At 38.6% G+C, this 19,154-nt stretch overlaps 1 protein-coding gene across 3 annotated transcripts in view; it reads left to right on the forward strand.

Annotated features, from left to right (window-relative positions):
* The window catches only part of LOC309958425 (GON-4-like protein), an 88,197-nt gene that overhangs the window by 42,008 nt on the left and 27,035 nt on the right, over window positions 1-19,154 (forward strand). For all 3 annotated transcript variants that reach the window (XM_082834260.1, XM_082834261.1, XM_082834262.1), the window contains 5 exons: window positions 134-235; window positions 14,766-14,806; window positions 15,406-15,509; window positions 17,801-17,999; window positions 18,523-18,609. In XM_082834260.1, the coding sequence (XP_082690386.1) occupies window positions 134-235; window positions 14,766-14,806; window positions 15,406-15,509; window positions 17,801-17,999; window positions 18,523-18,609 (533 nt within the window). The remainder of the gene's footprint in view (window positions 1-133; window positions 236-14,765; window positions 14,807-15,405; window positions 15,510-17,800; window positions 18,000-18,522; window positions 18,610-19,154) is intronic.

Raw genomic sequence — 19,154 nt, forward strand, 5'->3', positions numbered from 1 at the left:
AAATAAAAGTAAAAACTTCAGAATAAATGTGCTTTATTGGAGTAGATTCTTATGGTGCTGAACATCTTAAATTTTCATTAGAGATATGAGTTCAGAGTTGGCAGTAAGTGTCTAAAACATTTTTTTTTCCTAGATGAGGCAGATGACGATGACGATCCAGAATATAATTTCCTGGAAGACCTGGATGAACCAGACACAGAGGATTTCCGCACTGACCGGGCAGTAAGAATCACCAGTGAGTCTGTGTTTATTATGAGTCCTGGTCTTGACTTCTCCACATCTACCTTTGTTTACTTTGCAGATTTCTGAGGTTGAAGTTTTAGCCCACTCAAGACATTTAAGCTTCCTCTTCCCATTTATTTCTATAATTCTTTAAATTTACATATATATTCAGGAAGCCTATCAGTTACTCATTTATACATCCCACAGTCACGTATTGAGTATTTGGCAGCGATTGTACCAAAATGAATAAGACGTGGCTTCTGCCTGGAGGATGTCAGCTTAGTAGGGGGATACAAACAGAAACAGGTATAGTACCAAGTGATAGGTGCTATAATAATAGTTTGTGTATACACTAGTGGCCTAAAAGAGGGTTATACTGTCCTAATGTATGGTATGGGTTAGGGAAGGATTCACAAAATGGGATGTTTTATTTTAGTTTTGAAGGAGCAATAAGAAATTTTTGGTGAATGGGGGCAGAGAGGGATATTGCAAATAGAAGAATTCTGCAAACCATGGAATTATGAAACAATACATGTGTTTGGAAAATAGTAAGTAGTTTGGTTAAGTTGTATGAGTGAGTGGTGATAGAAGAGTTAAGCAGTGTTCAGTTCATGGAGAACCTTAGATCTGATTTTTGATCTGTCAAAAAGGAGAGCTCAGAGAGCTCAAAGCAGGAAATAAATAGGAACTGATTTGGATTTTAGAAATATCACTTTGATTTAATGCCAGTTTAATGTATTGATTTGGTGGGTAAAGAGAGCAAGATTGGAGGCATGGAAAACAATTAAATAACTCGGCTTGAGTCATTTGTTTAAAATTATTTCATTGCTAGTTTGCCAATGATGGAAAACATATTTCAGGAACTGTTGATTTTTATTGAGGGTGTGCATGACCCTGTACTGGAATAGTATACACAACATGGTGAAGGTAAGACATTGGCTCTTGACGAGGTTATGAAGAAAGTTTTATAAGTATCCAAAAGTGTTTATTATGTACCTAAATAATGCAAATCTTTGTGCAAAGAGAATTATGTAAACACAATCCTTTAGGACTTATGTTCTGTTTTGTTGCTTTATTTCATCTTTCATGTTGTTCTTAAGATTAGAATGCCATTTCCTTTATGAAGATCTTCCATTTATTTTGGTATGTTATGACAGTTAAGGTTGCATTGAAAGGAAAGCACCAGGAATCAGAGAGAAAGTGTAGAAAGAAAAGGCTTGAGGATTTAGGTTTTGAGAAAATTGTGAAGGAGGGTCTAGGAAGGTATGAGAAAAAACAACAAAGCCTTGTGTCTCAGAAACCAAGGGAAGAGTCTTTCAAGAAGGAGCGAATGGTCCACAGTGTCATGTGCTGGTCATGAAACATTTTCTGCTTGAAGCAGAAAAGTAGGAGATTGCATTTCAATTCAGCTCTCATCCTGGTATACACTTGCCTTCCCTTCTTGTTTGTCTGTTACTTTCTTCAGTTTATAGATACAGTTGACCTTGAGCAACTCAGAGGGTAGGGGTGCCCAACCCCAGTGTAGTTGAAAATCCGACTAGAAGTTTTGACTCCCCGAAAACTTAACTACTAGTAGCCTACTGTTGAAGGCTTACAATAAAATAAATAGTTATTAACATGTATTTTATATATAATGTGTTTTGTGTACTGTGTTCTTAAAGTAAAGTAAGCTAGAGAAAAGAAAATATTATTAAGAAAGTCATAATGAGGAAGAGAAAATACATTTACAGTACCGTATTTATCGATACTGTAAGTTTATGTTATCTGTTTACAAGCTGAATCATCTGTCAGTATCTATATTAATATTGTTTTATATGATACAAAACACTGTAGATATATATATTACAAACACTAGACAATGAAAAGTGAAAAAGGAACATTTATTTACTGGTATAAGGATTCATGCATTGATAATGAAGAAGCAGCAGTATGATGGCTTGATGGTAGTCTAGTGTAATTGATATGATTGCTTCACAGATCGCTTCTTAGTACGCTGGCCTGAATGGTTACAAAATTTTGTAGCCATTCAGCAGTACACTGCTAAATTGTTTCAAAATTTTTATGGCATACAGTATTACAGTCATATTCATGTACAGGATTGGAAACATTGTTACATTTTTTAAAAATGTGATAATAGGCTGATACACAGTTGGTAATGTAATTCTTTGAAAGCACAGTTATAAATCATTAATAAAACTAACATTAATTTTATTGATTATTAATTTTATATTAAATATCAGTCACTTTATGCCTATGTAAGGATAGGCTATCCATTTCAGTACAAGTCTTGTACATGATGTTCTGCATGATGAATACTTAAGCGACGATGATGATGATGACACAAAAACATCTCATACAATTCTTGCCATACAGTTATTAGATTTTTACACAAAGGTATATACACATACACAACAGATAAGTTTATTAACTGTAGGCATGATGATTATTTACTATTCATTAAGTCGCAGTGGGTCATCATAAAGGCCTTCATCCTTGTCTTCACATTGAGTAGGCTGAGGAGGAAGAAGAGGAGGAGGGGTTGGTCTTGCTGTCTCGGGGTGGCAGAGGCAGGAGAGGTGGTGGAGGAGGAGGGGGAGGCAGAGACAGTAACTTTATGGAAATACATTGTAATTTCTGTGTGACTTTTTTGCTTTTTCATTTCTTTAAGAATGTTTCTGTATGGTACCAGTCCCTCTCCCACCATGTGCTTTGGTTTCAGAGTCCATATCATAGAAGTGTCCTTGTAAAAGAAGTCAAAAGCAGTCTTAAATAATCAGAACCCTGCTGCCTGATTGTCTAATATCAGTTTGTTTTCTGACACAGCTTCTTCTACATCTTCTTCCTCATCGTCTGGCACTGTTTTGGAAGCACTCATCTTCATCACGTCATCTTTTGTTAATTCCTCTGGTGCAGTTTCTGTTAGCTCTTGAATTTCTCCAAGATTCAGAACTTGAAGCCCTTCACCCCCACCTTTTTTGGGCCATATTCACAGTCTGTTTCATGATTTCCTTGATTGGCTCTGTCGTAAATCTTGTGAAGTCATGCAGGACATCTGAACACAGTTTTCTCCAGCAGGAATTTATTGTTTCAGGTTTGATGGCTTTCATGGCTTTTTCTTTAACAATGATGGCATCTTCAGTGGTGTGATCCTTCCTCCAGACTTACGTGATGTTCTCTCCATTGGGGTCTCTCAGTGTGGATAATCCTTTCCATAGAATATTGTGTGTAATGAGCCTTAAAGGTCCTTACGACCCCCGATCTAGAGGCTGAATTAGAGACATGTTTGGAGGGGAGTAGACCACTTAGACGCCTTCAGTGTTGAATTCATGGGGTTCTGGGTACCCAGGGGCATTGTCCAATTTCAAAAGAACTTTAAAAGGCAAGGTATTTCCTGACTTCAGGGACAAAGCATCGATGGAACCAATCCATAGAAAGGCCCTTCTTTTTGTATATCCAAAGACTGGCAGCTTGTGTTTATCTTTTCCCATCAAGGTGAGCAGCTTTATAGATAAGGGCAGTCCTGGTGGTAAATGCGACTGCATTTTCACAAAACAGTAGACTTAGCCTCTCCCTTCCTGCCTTAAATCCTGGTGCTTGCTTCTCTTCCTTACTAATGTCTTTTGAGGCTTTATTTTTAAAAATTTTTTCCCCTCCAGAATAGGGCACTTTCATCTGCGCTAAAAACCTGTTCAGGCAGATATCCTTTCTCCTCAGTCTGGGAACTTGTCTGCTGCCTCTGCATCAGCAGAGGCTGCTTCTCCTGTTATCTTGACAGTTTTTAAGCCAAACCTCTTTCTAAAATTATCAAACCATCCTTTACTGGCATTAAATTCTCCAGACTCAGATCCTTCATCTTCCTTTTGCTTTAAGTTGTCATATAATGACTTTGCTTTTTCTCAAGTCATATTAGAGTCTATAGGTATGCCTTTCTTACAGCAATCCCGCACCCACATAAAAGCTGCATTTTCAATATGAGATAAAAAGGTATTTCACAAAAAGCGCAAGGTTTTTGCACCTGCCAGCATAGCAACAGCTATGGCTTCATGAATTTCCTTTTCATTTTTTACAATGGTCCTTACACTGGATTCATTTATCTTGAAATGGTGGGAAATCACAGCTGCAGACCGCAATCTCTGGTACCTATCAAGCAATTCAGCGTCTTCTTGTAATGTCATGACTTTTCTCTGCTTCTTGGGAGCACTTCCAGCATCACTAGTGGCACTTTGCATGGGTCCCATGGTGTTATTCAAGGCCTATGGTATTGTACTAAACTTGATGAAAAATACTCAAGAACCACAAGAGATCAGTTTTTCCTACAGTACGCAATTTGCTGGAGAGACAAACTGCTCAGGAGATGTTTTAAGCAGATACTTGCAACACCTGAGCTAGCAACAGGAGGTGGCTATGAAATTATTACAGAAGTACAGTATATGCCACAGTTAATTTTATGCAGTTATGATTTCATACTGCATCTTTATGTTTGGGTTCCTCTCAACTGTGAATGGTGCCATGTATGGTCTGTAAGTGTGTGTGTAAGTTTTGATAAATTTTAACTTTTTAGAGTAGATTTGTGTACATTTTATGGTAGTAAGTGATAAAATAGACTAGTATCTACATATAGTTTATGCATTCATGGCATACCTAACTTTTTCTTAAATTTATTGGTATTTCTAGGCTCTGTGGTTTGTCTGAGGGTTTTTTCAAATTGTTGCACATCCCCCCCCAAATTGTTCCACTATATTTACTGAAAAAAATCTGCATATAAGTGGACCCATACAGTTCAATTCCATGTTGTTCAAGGGTCAACTGTAATTTCTCAGGGAGATCCTCCTCAATCAGGATTGATCTTCTTGCTCCGTTATCCATACTATTTTTTTTTCACAACTCACACACACACTGTATTTTATTTTTACAAGAGATAAACTGACACCAAGCATTGTAAATGGATGACTGCAACAAAAGCAACAATGATGGCAATTACCAAACACAAAACACACTAATACTATGTTATAATATTGACATTCAGTCCAGTAAACCTCCACTGTAACAGCTCCTTTACTTTGCAGTGAAAATTGATTTGTATATTTTTTGCCTCTGAGTCCTTGTGGGATTTATCTTTTTTTTTATTCAAACAGAAAGTCACGAAAATGTAATCATCCTCATCAGTTCACTCAGTCCCATGCAATCAGTTTTTTTTATCTTGATCTTTTGTTAGCACTTTTATGAATTCATCAGTTTTCCATTAGAGTTCTGAAAATGCTTATTCAGTTCAGCAGTATCTTGAGTTACCAGAAACCTGTACTTGTCAGTCTTTTCCATGAATTCTTTGAAGATGAAACGCTTTTATAGGAATATTTTTGTGAAAGCATCAGAGTACACCCAGAACTGTCTGTAAATGACAAAAGACTTAAAAATGACCACGGTTAAAGATTTGATGAAAGTTCATAATAATGCAATTGACAAGGAAATTTAGTTATTTCGGAGGTATACATTTTAAAGTAATAACTAGAGTTATGATTTATAACATTATACCAGAACATATAAGATTCTTAGAAATTTCATGTAATGTCTGAAACATTTATATTAATGTATTTCCATACAAATAACCCAAAGAAAGTTTAGTATTAGTTGTTTTTTTTGTTTGTCTGTTTTTTTATACTGCAGGTTCTTATTAGTCATCAATTTTATACACATCAGTGTATACATGTCAATCCCAATCGCCCAATTCAGCACACCACCATCCCCACCCAACTGCAGTTTTCCCCACTTGGTGTCCATACATTTGTTCTCTACATCTGTGTCTCAACTTCTGCCCTGCAAACTGGTTCATCTGTACCATTTTTCTAGGTTTCACATACATATGTTAATATACGATATTTGGTTTTCTCTTTCTGACTTACTTCACTCTGTATAGACAGTCTCTAGATCCATCCACATCTCAACAAATGACTCAATTTCGTTCCTTTTTACGGCTGAGTAATATTCCATTGTATATATGTACCACAACTTCTTTATCCATTCGTCTGTCGATGGGCATTTAGGTTGCTTCCATGACCTGGCTATTGTAAATAGCCCTGCAATGAACATTGGGGTGCATGTGTCTTTTTGAATTATGGTTTTCTCTGGGTGTATGCCCAGTAGTGGGATTGCTGGATCATATGGTAATTCTATTTTTAGTTTTTTAAGGAACCTCCATACTGTTCTCCATAGCGGCTGTATCAGTTTACATTCCCACCAACAGTGCAAGAAGTTTCCCTTTTCTCCACACCCTCTCCAGCATTTGTTGTTTGTAGATTTCCTGATGATGCCCATTCTAACTGGTATGAGGTGATACCTCATTGTAGTTTTGATTTGCATTTCTCTAATAATTAGTGATGTTGAGCAGCTTTTCATGTGCTTCTTGGCCATCTTTATGTCTTCTTTGGAGAAATGTCTGTTTAGGTCTTCTGCCCATTTTTGGATTGGGTTGTCTGTTTCTTTAATACTGAGCTGCATGAGTTGTTAATATATTTTGGAGATTAATCCTTTGTCCGTTGATTCGTTTGCGAATATTTTCCCTCATTCTGAAGGTTTTCTTTTCGTCTTGTTTATGGTTTCCTTTGCTGTGCAAAAGCTTTTAAGTTTAATTAGGTCCCAATTGTTTATTTTTGGTTTTATTTCCATTACTCTAGGAGGTGGATCAAAAAAGATCTTGCGATGATTTATGTCAAAGAATGTTCTTCTATGTTTTCCTCTAAGAGTTTTATAGTGTCCAGTCTTACATTTAGGTCTTGAATCCATTTTGAGTTTATTTTTGTGTATGGTGTTAGGGAGTGTTCTAATTTCATTTTTTTACATGTAGCTGTCCAGTTTTCCCAGCACCACTTATTGAAGAGACTGTCTTTTCTCCATTGTCTATCTTTGCCTCCTTTATCATAGATTAGTTGACCATAGGTGCATGGGTTTATCTCTTGGCTTTCTATCTTGTTCCATTGATCTATGTTTCTGTTTTTGTGCCAGTACCATATTGTCTTGATTACTGTAGCTTTGTAGTATAGTCTGAAGTCAGGGAGTCTGATTCCTCCAGCTCCGTTTTTTTCCCTCAAGACTGCTTTGGCTATTTGGGGTCTTTTGTGTCTCCATACAAATTTTAAGATGATTTGTTCTAGTTCCATAAAAAATGCCATTGGTAATTTGATAGGGATTGCACTGAATCTGTAGATTGCTTTGGGTAGTATAGTCATTTTCACAATATTGATCCTTCCAATCCAAGAACATGGTATATCTCTCCATCTGTTGGTATCATCTTTAATTTCTTTCACCAGTGTCCTATAATTTTCTGCATACAGGTCTTTTGTTTCCCTAGGTAGGTTTATTCCTAGGTATTTTATTCTTTTTGTTGCAGTGGTAAATGGGAGTGCTTCCATAATTTCTCTTTCAGATTTTTCATCATTAGTGTATAGGAATGCAGGAGATTTCTGTGTATTAATTTTGTATCCTGCAACTTTACCAGATTCATTGATTAGCTCTAATAGTTTTCTGGTGGCGTGTTTAGGATTCTCTATGTATAGTATCATGTCATCTGCAAACAGTGACAGTTTGACTTCTTTTCCAATTTGGATTCCTTTTATTTCTTTTTGTTCTCTGATTGCCGTGGCTAGAACTTCCAAAACTATGTTGAATAATAGTGGTGAGAGTGGACATGCTTGTCTCATTCTTGATCGTAGAGGAAATGCTTTCAGTTTTTCACCATTGAGAATGATGTTTGCTATGGGTTTGTCTTATATGGCCTTTATTATGTTGAGGTAGGTTCCCTCTCTACCCACTTTCTGGAGAGTTTTTATCACAAATGGGTGTTGAATTTTGTTGAAAGCTTTTTCTGCATCTATTGAGATGATCATATGGTTTTTATTCTTCGTTAGTATGGTGTATCACATTGATTGATTTGCATATATTGAAGAATCCGTGCATCCCTGGGATAAATCCCGCTTGATCATGGTGTATGATCCTTTTAATGTGTTGTTGGATTCTGTTTGCTAATATTTTGTTGAGGATTTTTGCATCTATATTCATCAGTGATATTGGTCTGTAATTTTATTTTTTTGTAGTATCTTTTTCTGGTTTTGGTATCAGGGCAGTGGTGGCCTCGTAGAATGAGTTTGGGAGTGTTCCTTCCTCCGCAATTTTTTGGAAGAGTTTGAGAAGGATGGGTGTTAGCTCTTCTCTAAATGTTTGATAGAATTCACCTGTGAAGCCATCTGGTCCTGGACTTTTGTTTGTTGGAAGATTTTTTTTTTTTTGCGGTACACGGGTCTCTCACTGTTGTGGCCTCTCCCGTTGTGGAGCACAGGCTCCGGACGCGCAAGCTCAGCTGCCATGGCTCACGGGCCCAGCCGCTCTGCAGCATGTGGGATCTTCCCGGACCAGGGCACGAACCCGTGTCCCTTGCATCTGCAGGCGGACTCTCAACCACTGTGCCACCAGGGAAGCCCTGTTGGAAGATTTTTAATCACAGTTTGTTTCGTTACTTGTGATTGGTCTGTTCATATTTTCTGTTTCTTCCTGGTTCTGTCTTGGAATGTTATACCTTTCTAAGAATTTGTCCATTTCTTCCAGGTTGTCCATTTTATTGGCATAGAGTTGCTTGTAGTAGTCTCTTAGGATGCTTTGTATTTCTGCAGTGTCTGTTATAACTTCTCCTTTTTAATTTCTAATTTTATTGATTTGAGTCCTCTCCCTCTTTTTCTTGATGAGTCTGGCTAATGGTTTATCAATTTTGTTTATCTTCTCAAAGAACCACCTTTTAGTTTTATTGATCTTTGCTATTGTTTTCTTTGTTTCTGTTTCATTTATTTCTGCTCTGATCTTTATGATTTCTTTCCTTCTGCTCACTTTGGGTTTTGTTTGTTCTGCTTTCTCTAGCTCCTTTAGGTGTAAGGTTAGATTGTTTACTTGAGATTTTTCTTGTTTCTTGAGGTAGGTTTGTATAGCTATAAACTTCCCTCTTAGAACTGCTCTTGCTGCATCCCATAGGTTGTGGATCTTTGTGTTTTCATTGTCATTTGTCTGTAGGTATTTTTTGATTTCCTCTTTGATTTCTTCAGTGATCTCTTGGTTATTTAGTAACGTATTGTTTAGCCTCCATGTGTTTGTGTTTTTTACATTTTTTTCCCTGTAATTCATTTCTAATCTCATAGCATTGTGGTCAGAAAAGATGCTTGATATGATTTCAATTTTCTTAAATTTACTGAGGCTTGATTTGTGACCCAAGATATGATCTATCCTGCAGAATGTTCCGTGCGCACTTGAGAAGAAAGTGTAATCTGCTGTTTTGGATGGAATGTCCTATAAATATCAGTTAAATCTATGTGGTCTATTGTGCCATTTAAAGCTTCTGTTTCCTTATTTATTTTCATTTTGGATGATCTGTCCATTGGTGTAAGTGAGGTGTTAAAGTCCTCCACTATTATTGTGTTACTGTCGATTTTCTCTTTTATAGCTGTTAGCACTTGCCTTATGTATTGACGTGCTCCTATGTTGGGTGCATATATATTTGTAATTGTTATATCTTCTTCTTGGATTGATCCCTTGATCATTATGTAGTGGCCTTCCTTGTCTCTTATAACATTCTTTATTTTAAAGTCTATTTTATCTGGTATGAGTATAGCTACTCCAGCTTTTGATTTCCATTTGCATGGAATATCTTTTTCCATCCCCTCACTTTCAGTCTGTATGTGTCCCTAGGTCTAAAGTGGGTCTCTTGTAGACAGCATATATATGGGTCTTGTTTTTGTATCTATTCAGCAAGCCTGTGTCTTTTGGTTGGAGCATTTAATCCATTCACGTTTAAGGTAATTATCGATATGTATGTTCCTATGACCATTTTCTTAATTGTTTTGGGTTTGTTTTTGTAGGTCCTTTTCTTCTCTTGTGTTTCCCACTTAGAGAAGTTGCTTTAGCATTTGTTGTAGAGCTGGTTTGGTGGTGCTGAATTCTCTTAGCTTTTGCTTGTCTGTAAAGCTTTTCATTTCTCCATCGAATCTGAATGAGATCCTTGCCGAATCTGAATGAGATCCTTGCCGGGTAGAGTAATCTTGGTTGTAGGTTCTTCCCTTTCATCACTTTAAGTATATCATGCCACTCCCTTCTGGCTTGTAGAGTTTCTGCTGAGAAATCAGCTGTTAACCTTATGGGAGTTCCCTTGTATGTTATTTTTCATTTTTCCCTTGCTGCTTTCAATAATTTTTTTTGTCTTTAATTTTTGCCAATTTGATTACTATGTGTCTCGGTGTGTTTCTCCTTGGGTTTATCCTGTATGGGACTCGCTGCGCTTCCTGGACTTGGGTGGCTATTTCCTTTCCCATGTTAGGGAAGTTTTCCACTATAATCTCTTCAAATATTTTCTCTGGTCCTTTCTCTCTCCTCCTTCTGGGACCCCTATAATGCGAATGTTGTTGCATTTAATGTTGTCCCAGTGGTCTCTTAGGCCGTCTTCATTTCTTTTCATTCTTTTCTCTTTATTCTGTTCCGCAGCAGTGAATTCCACCATTCTGTCTTCCAGGTCACTTATCTGTTCTTCAGCCTCTGTTATTCTGCTATTGATTCCTTCTAGTGTATTTTTCATTTCAGTTACTGTATCGTTCATCTCTGTTTGTTTATTCTTTAATTCTTCTAGGTCTTTGTTAAACATTTCTTGCATCTTCTCCATCTTTGCCTCCATTCTTTTTCCGAGGTCCTGGATCATCTTCACTATCATTATTCTGAATTCTTTTTCTGGAAGGTTGCCTGTCTCCCAGTTCATTTAGTTATTTTTCTGTGGTTTTATCTTGTTCCTTCATCTGGTACATAGCCCTCTGCCTTTTCATCTTGTCTGTCTTTCTGTGAATGTTGTTTTTGTTCCACAGACTGCAGGATTGTAGTTCTTCTTGCTTCTGCTGTCTGCCCTCTGGTGGATGAGCCTATCTAAGAGGCTTGATGGGAGGGACTGGTGGTGGGTAGAGCTGACTGTTGCTCTGGTGGGCAGAGCTCAGTAGAACTTTAATCCACTTGACTGTTGATGGGTGGGGCTGGGTTCCCTCCCTGTTGGGTGTTTGGCCTGAGGCAACCCAAGACTGAAGCCTACCTGGGCTCTTTGGTGGGGCTAATGACAGACTCTGGGAGGGCTCACGCCAAGGAGTACTTCCCAGGACTTCTGCTGTCAGTGTCCTTGTCCCCATGGTGTGTTACAGCCTCCCCCCACCCCCCGCCTCTGCAGGAGACCCTCCAACACTAGCAGGTAGGTCTGGTTCAGTCTCCTGTTGGGTCACTGCTCCTTCCCTTGGATCCCAGTGCACACACTACTTTGTGTGTGCCCTCCAAGAGTGGAGTCTCTGTTGCCCCCAGTCCTGTCCAAGTCCTGCAATCAATTCCCACTAGGCTTCAAAGTCTGATTCTCTAGGAATTCCTCTTCCCGTTGCCGGGCCCCCAGGTTGGGAAGCCTGACGTGGGGCTCAGAACCTTCACTCCAGTGGGTGGACTCCTGTGGTATAAGTGTTCTCCAGTCTGTGAGTCACCCACCCAGCGGTTATGGGATTTGATTTTACTGTGATTGCGCCCCTCCTACCGTCTCATTGTGGCTTCTCCTTTGTCTTTGGATGTGGGGTATCTTTTTTGGTGAGTTCCAGTGTCTTCCTGTCGATGATTGTCCAGCAGCTAGTTGTGATTCTGGTGTTCTCGCAAGAGGGAGTGAGAGCACGTCCTTCTAGTCCACCATCTTGGTTACTCCTCCTGATTATATCAATCCATACTATTTTATATGTCCTTTTTAATACTCGTCTCTCTCATAGTTGCTTATTTATATCTGTCTCCTTCCCTAAACTGTGAGCTTCTCATGGGTTTTGTGTTGTTTATTGCCTTAGAGCTGGTGTTTTTCATGGGACTGACAGTGTTTGCCAATCAACTAGTGAACTTTTCTGGGTTGCCTGAATGATGGGTCTTCCTTTCTAGTCATAGAGTTCTATGGTCATAAGTAAAAACTGGGATAGAATTTTAATTTTGTTTCTACCCCTTGTCGTCTTATGTTATCATGCTGAATTATAATCCCTTTAAGAGGACTTTTCTTACAGGATGATAAAAATTTAAAAATAAAAAAGCTTAGAATCACAGAGTTTGGAAAGCCTCCTGTGGTCACATATATTTTCCTCCCACTTAAGCGTTTGTTAACAGCTTCTCTCATGTGGCGTTTCAGTCTGTTTGGATACCTCCAGTGACAGGGAGTTCATCAGCTCTGCAGATAGTGTGTCCTACTCTTGAACACCTCTTCAATTAGCATTTTCCTTATTAATTTTTTTTAAAATTTATTTTTATTTTTTGGCTGCGTTGGGTCTTTGTTGCTGCGCGAAGGCTTTTCTCTGGTTGCGGCGAGCGGGGGCTACTCTTCGTTGTGGTGCGCGGGCTTCTCATTGCAGTGGCTTCTCTTGTTGCGGAGCATGGGCTCTAGGCACACGGGCTTCAGTGGTTATGGCACGTGGGCTCAGTAGCTGTGGCACGCGAGCTCTAGAGCACAGGCTCAGTAGTTGTGGCGCATGGGCTTAGTTGCTCCCCGGCACGTGGTATCTTCCCGGGCCAGGGCTCAAAGCTGTGTCCCCTGCATTGGTAGGCAGATTCTTAACCACTGCGCCACCAGGGAAGCCCCAGCATTTTCCTTATTGAACCTGAATCTATCTTGTATATTTCTCTGTTTGTCCTTTGTTGCCATAAAATGTAATTTACTCCTAAGTGTGCATAGTATGTTTCTTTTTCTACATTTTTTCTTTATTATGCTAAACATACCGAGTTTTTTCAGTTCTCTAAATGCCAGGCTTTCCACATTTCAACCCCCAAATTACCCTCCTCTGGATTCTAGCCTTTATTTTTAAGAAAATTCTCCCCCATGACATTTTATTATGAAACTTTTTGAACATATAGAAAAGTTGAAAGAATTGTACAGTGGACACCCGTATACCCACTACCTATCTTCTATAGTTAACTTTTCATATATTTGCTTAGTCATGCACCTATCCATCTATGAATCCATTTTTTTTAAAGCATTTCATAGTGAACTGTAGATATCTAAACATTTCAGCATGCATATCATGAATTAGAACTCAGTATTTGTTTACAGTTTTTCTTTTTAGGTAAATTTATACACATTGTAGTACAGAAATCTTAAGTGTACCATTCAGTGAGGTTCGATGTGCCTCCTCTTGTATAACTCAAACCCCTAACAAGATAGAGATTTGTCACCCCAGAAAGTACCCACTTGCCCCTTCCAAGTCAGTCCCCACACCATCCTCCCAGGTGCGACCACTGTTCCCTTTTCTTCTATCACAGATTAGATTTGCCTCTTTTAAAACTTCATGTGAATGGAATCATATAGTATGTGTTCTGTTGTATACAGCTTCTTTCACTTAGCATAAAGTTTTTGAGATTCATGCACATTGCTTGTATCATTAATTTCTTCCCTTTTATTGCTGAGTAGGATTCCAGTGTATAAATATACCAATTTGTTTATTTTTCATCAATCCGCAGGTGTTGATGGACACCTGGGTTCTTTCTAATTTCTGGCTATCTTGAATAAAGATAGCTCTGAACTTTCTTGTGCAAGGTTTTGTGGACAAATGTTTCATTTCCCTTGGGTCAGCTGTATACTTAGTTTTCTGAGAAATTGCCAAACCTTTTTCCAAAGTGGCTTTCCACTTTACATTCTTTTTACAGTTCTAGTTGCTCCACATCCTCACTAACATTTGGATTTTAGCTTTTTAATGCCCTCTTAAGAAGGGCTTTTACAGAAATGATCACAGTCCTCTAGATAGAGCCTGAGACTGCTCTGATTCAGTGATATGCTTGCCTTCTTGGTTGTGAGCACTGTTTTGGAGCTACTGTGTCATATTGAACTTAAGGTCAACCAAAACATTGAGATCTTTTTCAGATTAATTGTTTCTGAGCCATGTTACCTTTTTGTGCACTTAAGAAACTGATTTTTGAAAATCCTAAATGTAAGACTTTAAATTTATCCCCATTATGTTTCATCCAGTTAATTTGAGAAAACCTAGAATTTTGAATCTGTCATCAGTTGGTCTGGCAATCCCTTTCAGCTTTATATCATTTACAGGTCTGGTAAGTGTGTTTTCTGGGTGTTTTAGGTTGTTGATGGGATTGCTGAATAGTTCAGGTCCAAAGGTAGGGTCCTATGACACACTGCTGGAGACTTCTCTCTTGACTCCATTCAGTAGGATGGGCCAACAAACTCTGCATTTATCTCATTATAAAATCATCTAGCTTACGTTTTTGTGTGTTTTCCCATTAGAATTTAAGCTTCATGAGAGTAAAGTCCTGTCATGTATCTAAGCATCTAGAACTAAGGATTAAGGCATATAGTTGGTGTTCAATAAATGTTTTTAAATGAATGAGTCAATGATGGATAGATATGAGGATTTTGTTAAAAGCCTTGCTGAAAACAACTTTCATTGAATTTTCTTGGAATTCCCCCTGTGGCAAAATGAAACAAACAAGTGCCAACAGCATACCGTTTGGCTTTTTTGCAGAAAAGGAAGTGAATGAACTGATGGAAGAGCTGTTTGAAACTGTGAGTAATGATCTTCGAATGAGAACTCAGAATAGTAAAAGTGGATTCTCCAGCAAGCTCTGTCCTTTGGTCTCAGGGCCTCTCTCTCCAGCAGGGTGGTGTGAACCAAGCCCATTCCCCTTTCAGTCCACCCAGGAGAGAATATAGTGACAGGAGATTTTTGCTAAGTAATAAACTTTGATTATCCATATGTAGGTTATTCTTAATAAAGTTTTCCTTGCAGGCTTTTGGATGGACTCTTCACTATCACATGTTGCATCCTTAAAGATTGCAAACTAATTTTAGATTATTCTGAGCCCGAATAGTTACCTTTCTCATAAATTTATCTCTTTAAAGATATTCTGATCATTTCAAGTTATCCATGCTCTGTGTTTACCATTACAAGTTGGCTTTTTGAGAAACTTTTTTCCTGGCATACTAGCTACCCCACGTGCAGCATTGTGCGAGCCCAGAAGTGAGAAAGGTTGTTAATGCAAGCTCTTTCTGTGCGCCAGTGTTATTAAAGTCCTGTAAACTAGTCTTTGCTTTCCCTTCTCACTGCTAGAGTGACCTTTGCGTGCCCATTCCCCAGGAAAATCCTTCTTTTCCTTTGCCCTCAGTTTCAAGATGAGATGGGGTTCTCCAACATGGAAGATGATGGCCCAGAGGAGGAGGAATGTGTGGCTGAGCCTCGGCCCAACTTTAACACCCCTCAAGCCCTACGGTAGGCTAACCGAAGACCTTGAGACTTAGAATGGAGGAAAAGTGCATGTCTGAAAAGGTTTGGAGAAATTTTAGCTAACAATTTCCCATCTCTGACTACCTGCTGTTACTGATATTAGGATGCAGAGTCCCTTGTGGGTGTTAGGTGTCAAGTGAATAAGTCTCCTTATGGGGCAGTGCAGCTATAGACCAAGCTGTACCTGTTTGGGAAGGGAGAAAAAGCAGTAGCTGGCATCCATAGCAGCTTCTCCAGGTGAGTGGTGCTGGAGAGGTGTGTAGGACTCTATGTGGCCAGCCACAGAAACTATCCCAAATTGTAATATCCAGTATGTCCCTTTTGTTTTTCTATTTGTCCTGAACATCTAGTAAATGTTAATGAACCTTTGTTAGTCACCAAGGCATTAATTGAGCAAACCATAAAGCACCTGAAGTAATGCCCTGGAGTCTGAAATGTGTGTACTGCCCTCTTCACTTAAATTAGCACTTCCATTGTCCCACCCAGAGAGTAGAGGCTTTAAATTTTCCCCCCGTTTTTGTGATGAGTTTGCATAGTTTATCCGTACTTTATTGCTATCCATTCTGAGTAGCAGCGTACTATCGTTAGGTGACTGGCTGGATGTCAGGGTATGGTTTGTGCCATGCATGGAACAAAGCAAAACTGAAAGACACATAGTCTCTAATTAGTCCTGTGTTTTAACTTAACAGCATTACCTAACTAGAGAGCTTTGGATCCACCTAAAAGCTAGGCCTTCAGGGAACTTGCAAATTTAGTGAAAAAGACAAGGTATACTAATCATTGTGTAAAAGTCAGAAATATCAGTCATACTCCATTACAATAAATACCATAATATAACCACAACAGAAATCTCAGGAGTTCCTTTTTTTTTTTCAGCTTCGTTGAGGTATAATTGACAAATAAGGTTGTAAGATACTGAAAGTGTACAGCTTGATGATTTGATAAGCGTATGCTTTGTAAAAGGATTCCCCCCATCAAGTTAATTAACACTTCTATCACCTCACATATTTACCTTTTTTTTTTTTTTGAGAACAAATTTCAAAATTTCTTAGAGTCTGTATTTGACCCACTTATTTCACACCATATTTCATAGAAAAAAATTCTAGTGTAGCAGAGTAGAACCTGGGAACTTACTATCATGGGATTTGATCTTTAAACATATTTCAGTTCCACTAGTCAACTCTGTGTATGAATTTTTAAAATTTGGTCATTATGTAACTACTTAAAAATCCTTATTCCAATTCAGTTACCTTTCGGTATTCAGTTGATCTGCATGGGCTGCTGCTGCTTTTCTTTCAGCTAGAAATGCAAACCTAGCTTAATCTTTGATTAAGTAAAATATCACAGGGAAAGTGAGTTACCTGTGTTCCCCGTATCAACTACCCATCCGGGTAATACTTATTAAAATCAGGTGCAGGCTTTTTTTTTGCATTATCTACATTTTTCATGTTTCTGTTCTTCTGTTCCTCTGCTAGTAATGCAGATAATCAAGAGATTTCAATTCTCAGTAAAATTGTACAGAGGATAGGCCTGTGTCTTTAGGTTTTCACCCTGTGTCAGCCCATACTCATAGTAAATACTGTAAAAGGAAACATAACTTTTTTCAACAGCCTCTGGGGATAAAGATTATTATCATTCAACTATTGCTAAATTCTGGAGGATTTCTTGAATTATGATAACCTGCTAGTCATAGCTACTTGAGCAGGTCTTGTCCTGATTGCACAGAGTATCAGCTCTTGCTTAATCACTTGAGTGTCTTGTTCTGCCTCTACCTCAGAACTAGCATGCTAGGTATTTGGATTCTTACTTCAGCCCCAGACACAGTCTCTCTCTCTCAGGAGGTAGGGGTAGGAGGGTAGTGTTAGAAAACTTGGAGAAGATTCTGTGTCACCATTAAGAACAAGTCTGAGATTAATTTGGCTGTCACTGTGATGAAAAATGATGGGTTCCCATTAGCTCCTTGGCTGCTTTGTTATCCAGACACTTCCCTACTCTTAGATTTTTGTTTAATTTCCCCTTCATTACGATATTACTTAGAAGACTGATGTAGAAGAATGGGTGGGGGGCGATTCAGAACCATCTTATTTGAATCTATGCTAACAACTTTGGGAGAAGATTTGGGTAGGATAGGAGTTTGCCTATCGGCTAAAGTGAGATTTGGGGATTAGCAGTAGATGGAAGTTGTTCAGACTTGCTTAGCCCACCATTAGAAGGAACTGGGTGTGTTGTGGACCCAGGGAAATATTCAAATCCAATCATCTCCCTGTTGAGGATAGGTTTGAGGAACCACTGGCCAACTTGCTAAATGAGCAGCATCGCACAGTGAAGGAGCTACTTGAACAGCTGAAGATGAGGAAATCTTCAGCCAAACAGCAGCAGGAGGTAGAGAGGGTTAAGCCCCAGAGTGAGAAAGTTCATCAGACTCTGATTCTAGACCCAGCACAGAGGAGGAGACTCCAGCAGCAGATGCAGCAGGTAAGACTCTTCTTGGTAATGTTAATATTGGACCATCCCATGGCCTGGCTCGAAGCCAAACATTAAATTAGCAGCTTTGGAAAAGTCGGAAATAGGTGTCTTGATAACCACTGAAACCACAGGACCGCGGGATCTTCACATCAGTTAGGACCTTGAAAGGTCATCATGTTCGTGTCTCAGGTAAGAATGCATGTAAGGACCCTGATAGTATTCAGCATGATAGATTTCAAAGAATCTTTAGTAATCCCTTCTGAATTTAACAGCCTTATTGCCAGAGTAGTTTTTTCTTCTCTCTAATCTTAGTCCCTCTGGCTTGAGGTTAAACTTCCTCTGGTTCTGTCATTTTGCTCAAGTGGAACATATTTGAGAAAAAATTTCATACCAAGATCCTATGTTGTTCTCATAGTCTCTCTAGAAAGCCAAACATACATGCTAAAGTCACTAACATCTTGGTAAAGTCTTCTGGGTTCCTGAAATGACAACATCATAACATGTCACTATATTATTTTCTTTCCCTCCCCAGCATGTGCAGCTCTTGACGCAAATTCACCTTCTCGCCACCTCCAACCCCAGTCTCAGTTCGGAGGCCAGTACCACCAGGATATTTCTTGTAAGGTTTCAGATATCCCTAACTCTAAAGAATTGTGTATGCAGTTAGTTTGGAAGTCATTTCTCACAAATGTTGACTCATCATAAGCTACATTTATTCTTCTCTCCTGCATGTTTTGGTAGCTGTTCGTATGGCTTCATGTGCTTGCTGATAAAACATAAGTTACTGGTTCCCATTAAAGGACAGAGAGAGGGAGGGAGACGCAAGCGGGAAGAGATATGGGAATATATGTATATATATAACTGGTTCATTTTGTTGTGAAGCTGAAACTAACATACCATTGTAAAGCAATTATACTCCAATAAAGATGTTAAAAAAAAAAAAAAAAGGACAGAGAGAGTATTCAGTTTCTTAAGACTATTCCTCTTACCTTTTTATTGGGTTCTCTTACCTTTAGATCCACTCATCTTGGGCTTTTGGTACTTCTCTTCTTTTTATTGAATTCATTATTTATTAGGCTCAATATCAGTGTTTTATGTATACAATTAATTTTGCTCATGGCATTATGAAATATTTTGGAGGAAGGGCTTTTAATTTCAAATTTT

This window comes from Leucopleurus acutus (assembly GCF_964270905.1).
Source record: "Leucopleurus acutus genome assembly, chromosome: 2".
In the NCBI taxonomy this organism is placed as follows: domain Eukaryota; kingdom Metazoa; phylum Chordata; class Mammalia; order Artiodactyla; family Delphinidae; genus Leucopleurus; species Leucopleurus acutus.